Raw genomic sequence first — 20,316 nt, 5'->3', positions numbered from 1 at the left:
CATGAACATATTGTTTTAGAACATTCCCTGAAAACCAGTGCGCATTTCTCACGGATCCTGAAACGCTGACAAATAGAAAAAAATAACTTCTTGTCCGGCATGGCTTCTTCAGGATCAAAATAGTCTTTCATTTTTTTTATATTCAAAAACTCTTTTTTTCGTCTCCTCTCCAAACATCCCTGTTTGGTAGTGGCATTCAGCATCGCGCTACCTCCCAATATCTCTTAAACCTTTTGTTTTTAATTTTAATTTTTCCCACCAGCTTCTAGAATGATCTTCTTCGGCCTATTTAGCAATAATGCCCTCTTTGACCTCATCTATGTTCTTCGGCTAATGTTTTTTTTAAATTTTGGCGTCGGTTGTTTTGTATAAATACTAAGACATCTCTTCTCATAGACAATCCTTAATATTTTAATGGCTAATACTTCCACTATTTACTTCGTGGATCATGTCTCAAGGATCGCAGTAATGTTGAGGAAATGAGATGGTTTTGGTAGCCTTGACATCTCCTGTAATAATTTTTGAAGAAAATTATTACAGGAGATGTCATCATAAAAAGAGTGTATATAAAAATTAAATAGTGTTTTCATTTTTCTCTAGAAGTCTCGTTGCTGTATTACGATCCAGTGTACTCCAAACATGTACAAATATTTTTTATTCAAATAAATTTTAACTTTTAAAATCATCTTTTTGTCCCCTAAATAACGATAGTTTTAAATACCAGCAGCCCGAAATTCATTAATGCTGCTGAATAAAATTGTGTAATTTTACTTAATTGTAATATCTTTCCACGCTGTTTTTATTATTTGGTTTTTCTCTTTAAATTATATATATATATATATATATATATATATATATATATATATATATATATATATATATATTTCACGCTGCAAATTAATTCCCTATATGTACAAATAGTCCCTAATTCATTGTTTTTTCTTGTTAAAATCATCTCTTTTCCTCGATTGAATGGTATTTTTCACTTGGAAACCTCTGCAGACTCTAGAATCACAAAATATCTAATCTCTGACTGCTCTGCATTTTCTTACCATGCATTATTTCTGTTTTTCTAGCCATAATAAGTTTATCCTTTGGATTTTGTTCGCCTCCCAGTGCTATGTACAAATAATACTCCTCGGTTACATCTGCGGCCCTTGTGGGTCGATGGGGAGTAATCTCATATGGTTTAAGTATCCTTCACCCTTGCCCGGGCGGTTCGATTGGTCGCTCGAGTCTAGTGGTGGGCCGTAAGTGGGAAACACAATGCTTATTACATAGGTTTAAGAGCCTGCGGCGTTTATTGAAAACTGTGCCAGGGAAGGGGAGAAGGGGGAGGGAAGGAGGAGGATGGAAGCCTCCGCTCTTATTGGTCCTTTTCCTCTCCCCATTTTTTTCGGGTGACCCGATTGTTTTGTGCTCACGAATGATTCGGCGAAACGCGTCGGAGGCTCACAAAAAATATTATTACTCGGCGCGTAATGAAACACCCGTTGTTGAGATTGGAAGGTTTCTTCATGCATAAAAGCCTCCCGGCCAAGATCTATCAATGATGGTATTGTTCTCGAGGGGAAGAGGTGCAGAGTGGACGGCTTGTCGTGAATTAAGGCGTATGATTGCGACCAGGTTCGTGACTGTGTGATGTCTGCATCAGGATTACCATTGCTCTACGTTACGGTGTCGTCCTATTCAAATTGTGGTTCTTAGCGCGATAACTCCTATGTCAATTTGAATATTTTCTAAACTCAGATTTCATTTCGTGGCACAATGTATTCGTGGCTATACGTACTACACGACTCATAGTACAATTGTTGGGTAAAAAAATATTGTGTTTAAGTTCTGACTCGGAGGAAATTGCAAATGGTAATCGATTCAATGGGGAGAATCATGAAGGCCCTTTTCCCCTTATTAATACTACCGGTTAACTTGTGCAGGACAGTATTTTTTGTGTGCCTAGTAATGAGGTTCGAATTCTGCTACACCTGGAAATTCTGTATACCATTTCATTCCAAACAATTTAGTTCCTCAAAATGGGACGTTCTAAACCGTTGATCAGTTAAACAGTGGGGATTGAAATTTTTGAGGGTTGAGGGCGTATCTAAATCACATAAGGTAATATTTACAATTCAATTCTTTTCATACATTTTTCAACAAATTTTTATTATTCGGATGACAAAACTGAGCATTATTCATTAATTTGTATCAATTGTAGCCGCTATTGCTGCATTCTAAACAAGTATCGTTAACCAGTCTTGGTTTTCTTCCTAAAATTTCGAAAATTCCTTCCTTGGAGAACTACAGAAATAATCTGAAATCGGGAAGGCAATCCGTCGGAATAATCGCATAAGTCAATATATTTCAATACTTGTAGTTTCGTCTACCACATTGGTGTTAACCATCATATATATGTTTGGCGCGCATGAAGTTTGTGAGACGTTTTTGTATGCAAGCGTTTCGTAATTGGTGCGCATTAATTTGAAATCGGAGAAGATGGCTGCTGCAAATTATGCATAAATTCAAGTACTTCGTATTATATTTCGTCTACGTTGGCTGCATTACAAATTGAATCTTTTGCATCTTCTACACAGATACATTTCGGACTCTGTGAGTGAATAATTTGGATGAATGCTCATTGAATACAAACCTTTAAAGCCAATCATGCGTTGCATGAGCGGTGATCAAAGGTAAACTTAGTAGTCTCCATCCTTAATCAGACGGGTTAAATTGGAGAAATACCGTACAGGATCGTATTCTCCGCGTGAAATTTCTTGTTGCCCCTGACTTATTGTGGCTTTGGTGTGTAAATGAATCTCATGGACTACGCGAACATTATCATGGACCGTAGATTTCGGGTTGTAGGAAAATTTAAGCCAGAAATTAAATCGCACCATGCCGTCTCCTCTCCTTCGAGAATGACGAAGATGCAGAGTGGGAATAACATTTTACGTGCTTGGAGAATAAAGGCCTCGCGTTATCTTGGTGTGAATAAGCAATGCGCACAGCTAAGAACTCCCTTTTTAAAAAATTTTCAAGGAGAGAATGTTAGAAGTCTGTTGATTTGAAACTGGCATGTAGGCAAAAACTCCTAAATACTTGAGCTATCCCTAATGCAGAATAACAAGGAGTAATCGGAAGTACTTACCCGGAGGACACTCGTTATGTATTAATGAGGAAAACCGGCATGGAAATATCGCTAATAAATACTTCAGTCAAACTCTGTAATCCAGTGGCCCGAGTCAAAATCTCCGCGAGTACTGGGAGACTTTAGCAAACGAAATATTTTTTTCGGCACTTCACATGCTATCTTAGATATCATATCATGGTGCATGCTCTTTTTAATGAGTAAAGATGAAATTTTCGAAAAGGTTTAAACCAGCGTCCTAAGTGGATAAGTTCAACGAAAATTTCGTGTACGATTAGGCTTGAGATTTAATCACACGTACATGTCGTCAAAGAATGACCGAGAAAAATCATTTGGTCTTTCCGTAAGGATGGTAATTCAGGTAATTCCATCGAGGGCTTTTTTGATTGACGCATATTTGGAAGAAAATATGTAATTGATTCTGAATAGCACTGTTTTAATTTGATATACCTAAAGGAAGAGATGATCGTGAATTTAAGTTATTTTTTTAACCTTGATAGAAAAATATTTTCAAAGATTCGAAGAGTTGGGTGAACATTTAAATGCTCCCTCTAATAACTCTCTACGCACAAATTCAAAATGTTGAATGACTCGAATAAACCAGATATTAACAGAAAAGTAAGAAATTTTTGGAAATAATGGCCACCATTTCGTAAACAGAAACGATCACAACTTGTGAACTTACTTTTGAGGAAGGGCCTGAGGTATCCGAGTTTGCTGAATGCCGGTCACGGAATTCGGTTACATACGAGTAGAGTGCATATTTAAATTGTAGATACTTGGTGCACTTAAGCATCTGAATGAGATATCTCGCAAAAACTCCTTTCCATGTTCAGTACTTTCTGTAAAACATTACAGTAAATCGTCTCCATGCTTGCAGTTTCGACTAGTATTTCCAAAGATTATGTTGAAATGAAGATAGTGAATTGATGAGATATTTTAAATTCATTCCTAACTTCAACTCTAGCGTAAAATACATGGAGGTCAATAATTTCGAGGGAATGGCTAATGAACCTCAAATATTTCGTTACCGAATGCACCAGAGCATGATAAACAATCGTTCTTATTTTGATATTTAGTCATCTTCATTTGACTCTCTATTCAATCAGGAAACAAAATAGTCACTTTGTAATATTGGTTTAGTGTCCGATTTTTTAAAATAATTGATATTTTTACTGCTGGAAATCCAATGGATACCGGCCATCGTAGCGATAAAAATAATCCTGATGTTTATAATGGTGGGATAAAAATTGAAAATAATTCAGAAAAATGAGGTTCCTAATAATTTTGCATAATAGAAACTCTAATTGCATTTTGGGTTGGCTCTAGCTGAATACAAACATGTTAGGAATTTATTTTGAAACATGCGTCCCATGACAAATAAATAAACGCGGATCAAAAGGATTTAGACGTTTTACTCTTTTTTGGAACGCTAGTTCATGTAAAATCGCATATTTATTCGCGGAAAAATGCTGGACGACTGTGGCACCAAATATGAACTAATTCCCATTACTTTAAGCGTAGGGAACAAATACTCGACGCAAATTAATTAAACAAAACGCAGATATAATGGTGTATGCATGCTTGTATGTATGTATGTGGATGAATATGCGTGTATATAAATATACCTCCTATATACACACATATATAAGAGGTAGTTGAGACTTAAACCAATTTTTGGACCAGTAAACCCTGTATTATTTCCAGAGCCCCTGGAAAGTACGTCAATTTTTAAATCGCTTCTCCACATTTCTTTTCGAGAAATTTGTTTGAGCTAATTACGAGTATAACGAAATTTCCCACCTTGCCCCTTCAAATGAAAATCGAGGTATTTACAATGAAAATGATTGAAGAATATTGGAAAGATATGACAAACTTCAGTTTGGAATAAAAAAATGGATAGAAGTCAAATAATGTTTCACGCATTTAGTGGGTAAGTCTCACGGAGAGGGCCGCGAGATGAACCCAAAATGACCGCCGTCGGTCAATGGAAGATTCGATCAACCGAAGAGAGACGCCCGATCGGCATCGCGTCGCAACCAATCATCTTTGTGGCTCATCCTCTTGAATCCCTCCCGTCCGGAACTACGGTCATGCGGATTACGTCGCGCAGCACATCCATTCGGCCTCGGGTCGTTAGACCTTCAGGGATCACCCCGGGAAGTGGAAAGAAATCCCTCGTTCGAGAAGACACAAAAAACTGGAATACCTTCGATTCCAATCAGTGCCTCCCACTCACACGACGGCCGTAATCTTCCCCAAAAGAGGCAGGGAATATCCATCCGTCCGTCTGTTCTCCTGAATTCCCGGCTGTGAGAATACATGACTTTCCAAATGAGCCAAACAATCCATCACGGACCTTTTACTTTCTCCTTTTACTTTAGAGGTCACGTCCTCCGCGCACCTCTCCTCCATTCATCTTCTCCGGCTCGGCCTTAAATCCTTAAAGCATCTCGAGAACTCGGTACTTCCCTAATTTTTATTTGTCCCATCCATTTTTTTCCTCACTTTAACTTTTCCTAACATATTCCTCCTGATTTATCTTTTCTTAAGCTCCTCCATTCCTTTACTTTCTTCCCATCTGCTTTCCCTCTTTACCTTCCGGTCTTATGGCTCTCACACAACGAAAAATACTCTCGACCACTCAACTCTAATAGAAGTAGATCAATAATGACATTGGTGACTTATTTCCAAATAGGTTTCGAAAATCACCCAACACTTTTTTATTACGTGAAATTATGGGAAAAAAGTACCCTTGAGAGCATTTAAATTGAAGTTGACTCTAAGGCTGCCTTCACTATGGGGTCGGTAGTAGTACTATCTTATTCGCCAACAGCCTCAAAATCAAATCGACGGCTATCAAAAATAAACTTGGCGGACATCCTCAGCCCTTTTGATAATTAGAAGCCGCAAAATAATTTTCTCTTGATAATATTTCAAATGGCATGATTCTCAAATTGATGTGAGCAGCAGACGATGTCCTAAGGGTGTCCAGTGCCAGAACAGGACAGGAATCCACCGATTAAGGGTAACCAACACTAGAGCAAGAATAGCATCCTGAGGAAACTCTCTGTTGTGTTGCCTGCTGTAATAGCATTGATTTGCGAAGAGAATTTTTATTGCATGAGAGTATTAGAGCGGTGGGAGAGCATTAGGTGGGGGGTAGGGATAGACCAGAGGTAGCATGTCTGCCTGTGGACTCAGGTGCGTATCGGCCGCAGTACTGCGATGTGGAAGGCAACGGGAAACCACCACATTATTCTCCGTAGAATATGCAGCCTTGCATTCGAATGAAGTAGAATGTAGTATAATGGTTGGAAAATATAGTAAAATGGCTGTAAACCGTTCTTTTGAAATACTTATTATGATGAGCATTAGACTGTGGCCATGGGAATGGAAGAAAGAAAATGAAAGGAGCATAGGTAAAGGGAAGACTGCATCCATAGAATACTTCTGCTGTTCTAGTGTGTGCCATCCTTAGTTGCTTACTGTCTTTTTTTCATTGCTGGAATCCTTAGGACGTCCTGTGCTGTTGTAAATAATATCTACATAATGGCACTTGGATAGAAAAATTATTTTGTGACTTCTGATTGTCCAAAGGACTGAGAATGCCTAGCAAGTTCAATTTTGGTTGGACTGTTTGGTGAATGAGGTAGTACAACTACCTCCACATTAGCCTAGGACTCTTATAGACAACTGCATCTTACTCAGCTTCTACTTACTTTAGCTCAGTGGTGTATTTTCCAAGAAATTTACATGCCAAATCCATGTTGGTTGATAATCGAAACTTACATGAAAATAAGTTAAGAATGGCGACCATAATTATTGTTTTCTATCAGCTATAGATGGAATCGCATGACCATAATGTAGCATTTTTGTCAATTACTGGTGAACTCACCTCTGCTTGTCTCTATCTCTCTCTCTGATTTTGATTTGTTTGAATAAGGAATAAATAAGCACTAAAAAAACAAAATTATTTAGCTTAGTAACAGAGATATGAATTTCACATCACCTCAAATTACATCTTTCCTTGAATGTCTCGCACTTGACATGAATCCTAAATACACCTTTCACTGTTTTAGATTGGTAACTGAGTTCCAGTATTGTTAGTTCTGATTATGGCTCTCTTCATATTCTCTTTGTGAAGTGGCATAGTGTAAGTTATGTCCTTCATAGACCCCAGAGATTCTCTCTCAATTTTCAAACAGTCATAAAACATGTAAAATTTTTAATGAGAATATTTAAATGAGTCAAGTTTTAGGGTGATAGAAAGGTTAAAATACTAACACCGTTACATTGGAGATGCATGTATTTAGAGACAAAAATTTTCCCACCATCTTAGATGTTTCAACGCTTTCAATTCTGGTTTCATAGTACTGAAGTCAGGCACTTCAAATGTCACCTTTTTCTCAATAAAATTATCAATAAATGGGGTTAAATACTTGGGACTGTTTTTGCACCTAAAAATCATTGCATATTTGTCATAACTAAGAATTCAGAAATATGGAGGCACACACATTATTAGAAGGGGATCAGTTTTCACCAACTTCCAAAAGTGTACCAAGCGCTCAACCCATTTCCATAGAAATGGCTCCTGTGACAATCACCTCTCGTGTAAGTTCTAGTCAATGGTCTTGCCCCTACATTAAATTTGGAATGAATATGAAAATGTTGGTGACTCATCTCTAATGAAAGGATATTCTTTACTTTCAGACTGGAGCACTTGGAAAAGCATATATGTTCAAACTCGGGAGAGGCTCCAGTTATCCTGAAGGAGCTACGAGAGGAGATGGAAGCTCTCAGATCAAGGCTGCAGAACCCAGAGGCACTGGCAGTACGGAAATCTTCACAGGAAAGTGCAACATCTAATACTGCCTCTTCTGGGGGGAAACGAAAAAAGAGAGTGACTGGGAAGCACCAGCCATATGGAAGGCGGGATCCAGAAGCAGCCAGGCAGGTGTACCTGAGGTTCATGGATATAAGGTGATTATTGATATCCTCCAAGTGAGTGACTTTATCCATCAGGGTAGCCATAGTGTGAAAGATTTTTTCTTGATTTAAAGAAGATTGCCCAAGTTATTTAATTTTAAATTTTGTGTTGGATGCCTTATAGCCATCAATCTAACTTGTATCTAAAAATCTTGTGGTATACTTATAACTTCAGCTATATGACCAAAAACCTGTATTTCACCGACTTGACCAAAAAATGTATCGGTTATTACTCTAGCTGCAATTTGAAAAAAAGGTCTTCTTATTCTACTACTCCATTCTGGTTGCTTGTGAAATTTGGTCCACAATCTTACTTTTAAGTTTCAAAAAAGTGAAACAAATTTAAGGAAATGTAAGCAAACTTTATTTGAAAAACTTAAGAAGGGTTACCTATAGTTGTTTTAAAATATCCTGGTGTCTCATTATAATTCACAGCAGGGTGCTATTCAATAACATTACATATATCCTTTGTGATGATATCCATCTCTCCATTGAAATAACAGTGAGGGGAGTGCCTGCAAAGGTGTTCGGCATTGGCTTCGTCAGGCTTCCTTCGAGAGTGACTCATGGTCAGATGAGGAGCTTCTCTTGCTCCTTCAACACATATATCTCGACCTTGGTTTGCCATCACGCTTTGGAATCACCATGCCTGTGTTGAGGAGGTTTCTGTTTGCAGTCTATGACAATTACAATGATGTCCCTTTCCACAACTTCAGACACTGCTTCTGTGTGGCACAAATGGTAACAGCATGGTTCTTAGTTGAGAATCTAATTTAATTGTTTTACTGCAGTCAATTTTCATCACTTAATGAATCAGGTATCACCACTAGGTACCTCACTTGAAAAAATGAAAAATATTGAAATTTGCCATGACTCTGTCTAATGACTGAATTTGAAGATAAATAGATCTTAATTTATTGTTATGTCAGGAATAAATGAAATGCAACATGTAATAAGTATATACCAGTGTTTATGATGAGAATGATCAGCAACACTTGATGTGTAAACCTCCAATGCCTATTTTTCACTTGTAAATAATGAAAAAGTTAATGATTGTCTCAGTGCTATATTTTAAAATTTTGGGATTTCTTTTACTTGTGATGCAGTTATTCACAAGCTTTTATTAATGCATCATTTATTTGAATCCACAGACTTGAATTTTGCTACAATGTTGAGGTATTCCATATTGCCACTACCACATACTATTGATTATAGCCTAGCTACAAGAATCATTAACAATTAGAATCAGTAATTATCATATATATTAGGATGCTTTGAAAAGATATTATGCTTGTATGCTAAGTAAAAGTGCAACATTTCAAAATTCAGTGGACAGTAAAAATAGACTGCAAAATAATATGGGATATTGTTAAACAGAATATTAAAAATTTCTCAATTTTCAGCTAGTATAATCACGAAACAACTCCATTTTATATTTTATTAAAAATTTTAATCAAGTATCCCTGGAAAGTTTGTCATTCAATCATTTATGTTCTTTGTAGGAAGGGAGGACTTTCTGCCATTATTATTCTGTGAAAAATTAAGAAAACCAGAAGGCTAGAAGTTAGACCTATTCTGTCTCTCCTGTTTACTCTCCTTCCAAGGGCTGATGGTCAATGTGATAATAACCTTGACTTTCCTTTCATCTTATTAATCCACTGGCCAATCAATTTAGATTGAGATAGATAAAATGCTTGCATCTGGATGGCAATCGTTATGACAGGGACCAGTTTAGCTATGACCTCTTCTCCAGTCTCCCTGGCAAGGCCCTGCATTCAGTAGGATGATGAATAGCAAGATGAAACAAAAGTGTGATTAAAAAGTAATTTTAGGTCTAGTAGTTTTAGGGTCAGATATTGCTCTGCTCATATAATTCAAATCAATATTATTTTGTATAGAATGATTAATTACCAAAATGAGCTTGTGTACAGAGATAACTTCTTTTTACTAAGTAAGCAGGATATGTAAACTAATATTGGAGATTATATATTCAGAAGCCCCTCCCATGGACTATAACCATGACATGTTGGAAGTGCTTGTGTTTTCTGATGACCCCTAGAGCAGTGCTGGTGGCAGCAATGATAATTGCACTTGGTAGGCTCACCCATGTCAGATAGGTTGAATAATAGGAGCCAGATGAAAAGTAGTCCGGGCAGCATTTTTTCCTCAGTTAGGTGGCTGCAAAGCCATCTGACCCAAGTGGGGCAGCCATTAGTGATGGTGTCACATTAAAAATATTATTGAGGAAGGAAATGGAAAACCACCTCAATTATTATTCCCAAGATTTATATGAAAGAGACAGGATATAGAAAATGAAACTTGGCCACTATGGGACTTGGCCCAATCGGTCATGTATTGTGCACTGCAGTGGGAAAGGCAAGGCTTCTGAGGTTGTCATCTCACGAAAACCTTGAAAAGTAAAACTGATGGCATCAGGACAGAAGATACAGAAGAAGAAGGCTGAATTAGTTAAAATAGAAATTTGGAATGTTAGGCAAATGTTAAGGAAGGGGATATTACAGAATATAAAATGAGAGAATGGGAAGAGGAAATATAGTTATTTTAAGTCTATGCATGGTGAGATGGAAGGATAGTGGGGGGTAGGAAGAAGTGTAGTCAACATAGAGAGCGCAATGGATAGAGTATTACTTGTAGAGATAAAAGCTGGACCGACAAACTTGATCATTGTTCAGGTATACATGCCTTGAAGTAATCCTTAAGGAGAAAAAAAGTCAATAGGGTATACAATCAGTTAGAGGACAAAATCGTGTGTGTTCCTACCGGGAAACATTTGATAGTGATGTGGGATTGGAATACAATAGCAGGGAAAGGAAGGTGGGGGATTACGGTTTAGGTATGAGGAATGACCACCGGGAGAAAGTAATTGAGTTTTGTAGGAGACACAGGTTAATCATCATCAACACTTGGTTTAGACACCACAAAAGGCATAGGTATACATTGTAAAATGCTAGGTGACTCAGAAAGGTATCAGCTAGATTATATATATCGCCGACCCAGGTGGCGGCGGGGTAACGTCCTCGTCTGCCATTCCTAGGGTCGCGGGTTCGATTCCCGCCTGGGTGAGTTTCCCTCCATCTAGGGCTTGGGTGTTTGTAAATGTGACCATTGTTAATAGTTCGATGTAAAGGCCAAAATGTGCTGTTTTCGGACTAATACTGAATAAATAAATAAATAAATAAATATTATGGTTAGACACATATTTAGGAGCAGTGTGATCAAGTCACACAGTTTCCCCAGAGTGGATGTAGATTCTGATCTCAATTTAGTACTAATGAAGGGTAGCATCCAATTCAAATAGATTTGGCTGGGGAGCCAGGTAAGAAAATAGAATATTGAAGTAATAAAATTAAATACTGAGTACTTATGAGAAAAAACGGAAATATCACCTAACAAGGATATCGAAACTCACAAAGGAAACGATGGGAGCTGTTAAGCAGGGAACCATGGCCCATTGATGAGATGATTAGAAAGAAATATGAGAGAAGAAAATGGGAGAATATAAATACTGAGTTAGGTAGAAGATAGTACAAAGAGTTGAATAATAAATTGAGATGGTAACAAATAGATCAAAAGAAACATGGTGAAAGACAGTACAAGGATATGGAAAGTTTGCAGAGGAAGGGTGAAATCGGTGCGCTGTACAGCAAAGTTAAATCTTTATCGGGAAGTAAGAAAGGAGATCAACAATAGCAGTTAGAGATAAGGCGGGTAAGGTAATAGTTGACACAGGGAAGATCCAAGAGAGATGGAAGGAATATATAGAAGAACTGTATGGTAAAGAAATTAGGCCAACAAAGTTAGACATAAAAAGAGAACATGACGTAGAGGAAGATAACTTAGGTCCAGGCATACTTGACAATGAGATAGACATTAGGGGGAGATGAAATCAAATGAGGCTGTGGGGGTAGACAATATTCCTGCGGAACTACTAAAAGGTTTAAGAAAATGTGGTAGGAAGAGACTACTACTGAACTGATTGGTAGCATCTATGAGGAAGGAATCTGGGCCGGAAGACTTTATGAGATCAGTGTTAGTTCCTATTCCAAAGAAGATAAAGGCTATATCATACCTGTATGTGGACTATAGAACATCAAGTTTGATTTCACATGTAGCTGAAGTGGTGTGCAGGATTCACAACCAAAGGATGGAGAGTAGGGCAGATGATTATTTAGGCGATGATCAGTTTTGGTTCAGGAAGGGGAGAGGCACAAGTGATGCCATTGCAGTAATAAGATCACTAATGGAGAGGAATATAGAATACAATCAGGAAGTATTTGCTTGTTTCATAGATTTTGAAAAGATGCTGGACAGAGTGAATTGGGAAAAGTAATGAATAAAAACTAAGGAATAGGAGGCTAATCTCCACCTTGTACATTGTGCGAGTGGGGGATGAATGGGCTGTGTTACTTAGAGGAGTAAGGCAGAGTTGTCCATTATCACCTGTACTGTTCAACATATATGTAAAGGAAATGATTTAAGAGGCATGGGAAGAACTGGAGATAGAAATGAAAGCTAGTGGGGAAGTCATAAAATCAGTTAGGTTTGCGGATGACCAAGCTGTATTGTCTCAGTCATACAAGGGGTAGCAAGCATTGCTGAGTGTATGGGAAATCCAGGGCAATTGATATGGTATGAGAATCAATATAAATAAAACAAAGGTTATGCAGTTGTCCAGGGAGAGAAAGACTCATCTAAACATAAAAATAGGAGGGCAGAAAGTAGAATAGGTGGAACAGTTGATGTATCTTGGAAGTGCTTTGGACCATAAAGGTCAAAGTTTTTGGAATAAAGGGAGAATTGCATTAAGTGAAGAATCTTTCACAAGGAGGAGAGAATTGATTGCAGGGACATTGAGTAAGGATGTTAAGAAAAGGTTCGTTAAACCTTTGATATGGAGTTTATGTACGTGGAGAAAGATGGTCATTGAAGCAGCATGAAAAGCATAGATAAGAGGCTTTTGAAATGTGCTTGTGGAGTAGGATGGAGAAGGTTGAAAGAAAGGGAAACAAATGACGAGGTTCTGGGTGTGGTGGGGGAGGTGAGAGGATTGTTTGGAGAATTCACAAGGAGACAGGAAAAATGGATGAAAAGCATATTGATTGGCATTGGGATGTTGAAGACTGTAATAAATGGGAGAAAGATAGGAAAATAAGGAAAGGTCAGAAATATGATAGGAATATTGGATGGAATGAAGAGAGATAGGAAGTATATGTAAATGAAGTAGGACTTAGTAGGGTAGGATGTTGAGTTGTGTTTACTTGGGAGAGGTTACAAGACATTTCTGTAGTATTTGTGGCCATCAGCAACCTACATTAACTGGTAGATTAGTTAATAATACACAGGAGCAGCATTTGAACCTTGAATTATGAAGAAATGGAGTTTGTTATGAGAAAAAAAATCAGTAGCATCATATTTTTACAATTTAGTACATGCAAAACATAGTAAAAGATAAACACTTAATGATATTTGTGGAAAGTGTTTGGATAAATGGTATGTTCGAAAGTTATTGGACAAATTACGACTTCAAATTTCAATGTATATGTAATTTGATTTATTCATGCCAAAGGCCTATTGAAGCCCTAAGATAAGGGTTGTTGGAGACCACCCTTAGCGTATATTTACATTGAATTTTAAATTAAGTAACATAAAAGATTTCAAATTTGAATGTTGAAAAAGGGAGATTGAAATAATTTTTCTAAAACTGCTTTTTTCTCTCTTTAGATGTATGCAATGATATGCAAAGCTGAGCTCATGCCACGTATCGGGGAATTGGAGACATTTATCCTGATAACCTCATGCATATGTCATGATTTGGACCATCCTGGGTATAATAATATTTATCAGGTAAATTTATCTGATGTAGTTATTATGTCCATTGAAAATTCAGAATGTATCTTTTCCACTGTATAAAATTAATCATGTATTTTGAATGACTATAGATATTTAAGTCAATGTCCCTTAGGCTAGTAGAGGATCGAGATGGTGCAGGGGCTAACGTACTGGCTTCCCACCCAGAGGGCGCGGGTTCAAATCCTGGCAGTGTTGAATATTTTTCAGGGGTATCTCGATCCCTACTTGAGGTGCTTTGTGGAGGGTACTTTTAGTGAGTGCGCCGTCCATCGGATGGGACGTTAAGCTGCAGACCCCTTGGCGCCTTTCGTAAAGAGTAGGCTAATGCCGATGCCGGGTTTCTCTCCACCCTTCATCCTCTCCTATCCATCCCCTATGGCGCAAATGACCTCAGTTGTCAGTCGCCTCCCATAAAAACTACTACTACTACTACTTGTGCATGCAACTTCAGGATGATCCAATTTGCCACGTTAAGTATGCAATTCATATCTCTTTTAGAGCAAAGATTTTTATTTCAATATAGGAGTAGAGTTTCGAATGAATTTGGTGAATTTCCATTTGAATTAAAGCTATTTCACCCAGCCTTGCAATTTAAGTTTATGTTTTAATGTTAGCTAAATGAAGAGGTAATTAATGGAGGCCACCTTGGGCCATATTCACTTATCTTACGGAATGGCCAATGTTGAGGCAACTGTTTTCAATTAAGGCCTACCCATGTCTTGCATTGCAGAAGATGATAGAACTTTTATTTTGAGGCAAATTATAAATTAGAATGATCAACCAGAGGAAAAGTTGTAACTATCTTAGTCATTCAATGGTAACATGAATTTTTCTTCTTGTGGTCATTCGGAGTATTAAAACACATACATTGATATGAAGATAGAAATTTTTGGCTACTTGATGAGTCATCATCAGTGTTTCAACCTGAATATGCTAAATTGCTTCTCTTCCTTCTTCCCTTTCTGATACCAGCTCCTTAACACCCTGATAGTGCTTCAACCATCATCTATCTTCACTTGGTCCACCTAATTGCCCTTGGCTTTCTTCTTTGGGTCTTTGCTTCTACTAGTTTTATGATGAATCCATACTCTCAAGTTGTGCCCAATGCAACTACTTCTTCTTTCCCTTATCATGCCCCAATATGGTTTCTCCTCCTTTTCTCTTCTGTAGATTTATTTTTTATATTTTAATCCATCCTTGTTGATCATCAGCATCCGATGCCAGAATCAGATTTTGAAAGTTCCTATTTTTTTCTGGTCTGCTATTGTCTCTGAGTTGCCTCTTCTCAGTAAACAGCTCTTTAGCTGGAACCAATTTCCTCTTAATATTCAACAATCTCCTTCCCTCCCATGCTATACTACTTCTGAGCAAGATGAAGGATTCCACTTATTCTAAATTCTCCCCCCATTAACAGTGCATTTGTTTGCATATTTTCTTCTCTGAATACTTTAATTTTAGTTTAATGTTTACTTTAATGTAATACAGGTAGCTCTGAGGTATGTTGCCCATTTTGATGATGCCTCATGTTGTATTTTACATTACATATTTTTTTCTGAATGCTTCATCATAAAAATGTTTGCATAATATGTTCTTGTAGGCCAATTTTTTTGGCAACAGTGTATTACAATTCTAATGAAAGTGTTTGGTGTTGAAAAAATTATTATCTATATAATAGTGCCAAATTCATTATAAAATTTGATGATTTTCTCACTTTTATTGGCATTACCTTATTAACTAATATTAAAAAATTTTAATTTCATATCTCATATTTGCCTAAATTGAAGCAAATTAGAGTGAACTTTTACACTCATATTGTTTATCAGGGAAGGCATCCAGATTTACTAGGTACAGATCAGTAAGGACTTACAGTGTTTGAAAAAAACCATAAACACAGTAATCAACCCGAAGGTCGGTTTGGTAAGTGATGGTAGAGTTCACCCAATACTAAGCCTGACGGCATGTGAAATTTACACATCGGGGTAGGGGGGCCAGTTTCTTTCCCTGTGCTGGGTATGGTTTCCCAGGAAGACCCGGTACCCAAAAAATCACATAGCTTGGGTGGGGCTGCAGGTGCCCAGAGTGCCTGGCCCAGGAATCGAACCCGGGACCCTCTGGTCAGTAGCCCAACGCTCCACCCCCTAGACCACCGTGACCCACTTACAATGCTTATAATTCATAAATTATTGGAAGAAATGAGCAACGCTCTACTGTTCAATCAACTGATGATAATTTTTGTGCCTATACCCAGAGTGTGAGTGAATAAAGTTTGTGGAATCACCAAGGTCTTGTATTCAATTCAGGTTGCCCTTTCTCCTGCTTTGAATAACTGACAAAAATGTATATTTAATGTCAATATACCTACTGGATAGTGAGTCTTAGTAATGTTTTTCTTTACAGATCAATGCAAGAACGGAGCTGGCTCTCCGATACAATGACATAAGTCCCCTGGAGAACCACCACTGCTCAGTAACCTTTCGGATACTGGAAGAAGATCCAGATAGTGATATATTGGCAAATCTCTCACCAACAGATTATAGGAGAGTACGAGAAGGAGTCATAAGGTGCATTCTTGCTACTGATATGGCAAGGCACAATGAAATACATGCACAGTTCAGGGAGATCATTCCTACCTTTGATTACGGGAACCCAGCACACATAAACTTGGTAAGCTATGAAAATATTATTTTAATTGAATTTTTAAAATGTGGCATTCAAATAATACAAGGATAGGCTTTAAACATTAGGGTACAAGTTAGGGAAAGCTTGAATTGATTGAATTGAATTTATTGAAAACTTGAATTGATCTTTGTAACATTTCACAAAGCAATTGTTATTTCAGTATGATTTTGCCATTCATGGCATCATGAGGTACAGTTCACAGAATACAATGTAGGTATTGTTTTGATTTTATATTCTGAACTTTAACTGATGATGTCATAGTGTGCGTAGTCAGTCATGCTAAGGTAATAAATCTGTTGTGGAATTTAAAAAAGTTCAATGCCTTTCAACATCATGAGAGTCCTCCAAAAGTTACCAGACAAATTTATTGAGAGTGCGTATTATAATATATAATCATTTTACCTCATCCATATAAGTGGGAAATATATTTTCATTCAATTTCTTTTATTGATCTTTATATTATTTTCCCACCCTTACATAGCTTTCGATGGTTCTGATCAAAGTTGCTGATATTTCCAATGAAGCTCGTCCAATGAATGTTGCTGAACCATGGTTGGACCGTCTGCTGCAAGTAAGTAAACATGTATTAGTCTGAATACACATTATTTTAATATACAGGTTTTCCCTGCCAACTTCAATTTTTTTCTACCACAGTCCTTGGTAATACACAGTCTATTTTGTGAGTACTAGATTAATCAACCACACCATATTTCCCTAATACATGGTTCTGCTCAAGTATATCTCAAGAGAATTTTTTCTCTCAAAATGCATGGCTGTTGAGATTTTATAAAACTAAAATAGATTGCATTGCATTCATTTTAATGCTCTAGAGTGGAATGAAATGCATTGTTCGGCAATCAAATAAATTCGTGTTAAACTTTAGATATTTTTCATCATAGATATCAATAATTTCCATGAAGGCACACCTCATTTTACCCCCACTGATAATTTAGAAAAACAAAAGCAGGTCACGCCAAGGATTATTTTGTTCAAGGAGAGAGATGTTTTACAGTGTGTGTTACATATATCCTGTATGTTTGAATCACATAATGTTGTGACATTTTTGAAATTTAAGTGCTGAAATTGTCAGTCATAGTAATATTGGCAACAGTAAAATTAATTATGTTTTTAAGGCTTTCTGACAGATGAAGTTCTACCACACTGCAAACTCATGCAGTTTGTTTCAATACTTTCCACTCTGCTAACCCATTCAAATCCATAGAATTGGATAATAGGATATGAGTATTCCAGTAGGTAGAGTTAGAAAGAATATAATGGATGAAAATTAATTTCTAATTTACCTTGGCTGTTCACCTCATTCACTCAATTACCAGAATAAGTTGAAATGTTGTTAATATTTTTCTCTAATTAGAATGTGTGAACACTTTTTCGTCAGTTATTTAGCCAAATAAGATATGTTTTTAAGATATCTTTGAGTTGCTCAGAAGTATGTTGAAATAATATTTTGGGTAACCATATAATTATGTCATGAAATTTGCAAAGAAAATATTCCCAGTCTTTCAGTCAATCAAATTACTAATTGCCACGAATTTCTTTCCAATTCTAATAATTATTCCTTCTTTTCCCCTAACAGGAGTTCTTCTCCCAAAGTGATGCAGAGAAAATGGAAGGTCTCCCTGTGACACCATTTATGGACAGGGACAAAGTTACAAAGCCTTCCTCCCAATGCTCCTTTATCGGCTATGTTCTTCTTCCCCTCTTTGAAACCCTTGGGGACTTACTTCCTGAACTTCAGGTAATTAATTAATTGTATTAAAAAAACATTGATAAAAAACCCCTTACAACTAAAATTTTGACTTCATAAAATATAAACAGATTAACATGAACGTTTAAAATGCAATAACCAGCCAAAAGCAGATTTAGATACACCTCTAATTTTGAAAACACCACCTTCTGCGAAATTCCTGTTGTATTGTTAATAACTGGGACTATTATGTGTAAATCATGAATGATTGAATGATGTTGATCATTCTTTCGCCATTTTTTACTTTGCCGCAAACAATTTTACATTCCAAAATACAGAATGACCACTGTAGGTGTTTGAAATTTTCACACATGAATGAGTAGGAGTCTCCAATATTGAATGTGCAAGTGTTGAGTGGGATTAAATTTTATAAGATTTTTTCAAAGCTTGTTTCATGAATCAGATTATGCACTTCGGTGAACACGATCACTTGGAACAAATTTTTTGCATCAGAAAAATAAACCGTAATTATATAGACTAAAAGAGATGAATTTTGAAACGCTTAAGTAAAAAAACTTTTGAAAAGACTTAAAATTTATTCTCGGAAAATAAAATCATGATGCTATATTATTGGCATATTAAAAAATTGTAGGTAAATCAACCTGGGAAGTTTGAAATAGATGTCCTTAAGCAATGCTTAGTAAAGAAGCCCTTGCTGAAGTTATTTGGTGAGAATGTGCTCCTTTCTAGACTATTTAGTACAAAAATATGATCATAAAGTCCTTGCCATAGGTATGCATGAGCAAAAGATGGCTTCCTTTTACTGACTGAACTGATAAAATCAGCGCATATTATTTTTAGTGCTTTATTATCAGCACTAATGTTTTTTCAGAGCAGATATTGAGACAGGAGTGTTCAGTCAAATGTCTTTTTACCAAAATTGACAGTTCTGCACTGATTTGTATTTTTCAAATGCTACTCCTTACTTTAATGTGTAAAATTGATCATCCTATTTTATTGAGCAACAACAGATAATAGTAATACATTGCCATAATAATACACAAATGAAGCAAATCGGTATAAAAATGCTTAATGGCAGACAGTGTTCTGAGAAAATGCTTCAAAATAAAATTGGTGTATGCTGGTGATCCGCCATACCAGATCATGAATTTGAATTTTGTTGCAGATGTGCTGATTTTGAAGTATCCATTCTATAATACATGCAGATTCCTATGCTTTCAGTCAGGGGCTGCTATAAGATTTTCATTTCATGATGTTTCAAATTAAAGAAGGATCAAAATAGCAAGGTTTTACTGTACTTATTTGGGGAGTTATTTTTCTTCTTAAAATGAGGTTATCTATGTCCATAAAATTTACTACCCACTTGGACTTCAATTAAAATTTCACTAATTGGCATATACTATTGAAGAAAAATTTCACCAAAAAAAGAAAGATAATGAAGTATGGTATTATGTCATAGCTCGGTGGAGCAGAAAACAGATTGAATCTCAGTGTAAAATGCTGGGAATCAGGATGAGAAACAAAAAATAGGGTATCTGGGGCAAATATTTTTAGTGAATGTCAACTCGATGGTAAAATGTATTATACAATAGAATTTCACAATTTTTTATTCAATAAATATTTATAGATACAGTAATTGATTAAATGGTATCATGGCAGCCACCTAATCATTTGACAAATCAAATCAAATTGCATTGGTTGATAATCTTCCTCGAGTAAAATTTTTGTTAATGTATTGAGAACACTTTTTGAAGGACTGAGAGAGCTTATAGCTTCTCCTTGAACCATTAAGTTTATATGCTCATTGGCTTGAAATTGGAAGGCTCTATCATTTCCATTCAAAAAAAAACTTTTATGAACATTGTCTGTCAATTTACTTATTTTCACCCAAATTTTTCCTGTTATACTT

At 36.5% G+C, this 20,316-nt stretch overlaps 1 protein-coding gene across 1 annotated transcript in view; it reads left to right on the top strand.

Annotated features, from left to right (window-relative positions):
• Pde9 (phosphodiesterase 9) overlaps window positions 1-20,316 on the top strand; it is a 247,324-nt gene that overhangs the window by 225,302 nt on the left and 1,706 nt on the right. Inside the window, exons 4-9 of the mRNA XM_071595715.1 lie at window positions 7,856-8,125; window positions 8,635-8,872; window positions 13,874-13,996; window positions 16,400-16,666; window positions 17,163-17,252; window positions 18,276-18,437. Of these exons, the coding sequence (XP_071451816.1) occupies window positions 7,856-8,125; window positions 8,635-8,872; window positions 13,874-13,996; window positions 16,400-16,666; window positions 17,163-17,252; window positions 18,276-18,437 (1,150 nt within the window). The remainder of the gene's footprint in view (window positions 1-7,855; window positions 8,126-8,634; window positions 8,873-13,873; window positions 13,997-16,399; window positions 16,667-17,162; window positions 17,253-18,275; window positions 18,438-20,316) is intronic.

The sequence above is a fragment of the Hetaerina americana genome, unplaced genomic scaffold (genome assembly GCF_022747635.1).
Source record: "Hetaerina americana unplaced genomic scaffold, ioHetAmer1.1.p SCAF_7, whole genome shotgun sequence".
Taxonomy (NCBI): domain Eukaryota; kingdom Metazoa; phylum Arthropoda; class Insecta; order Odonata; family Calopterygidae; genus Hetaerina; species Hetaerina americana.
Note: the sequence above shows the minus strand (reverse complement) of the source record. Positions and strands in the feature narration are given on the sequence as shown.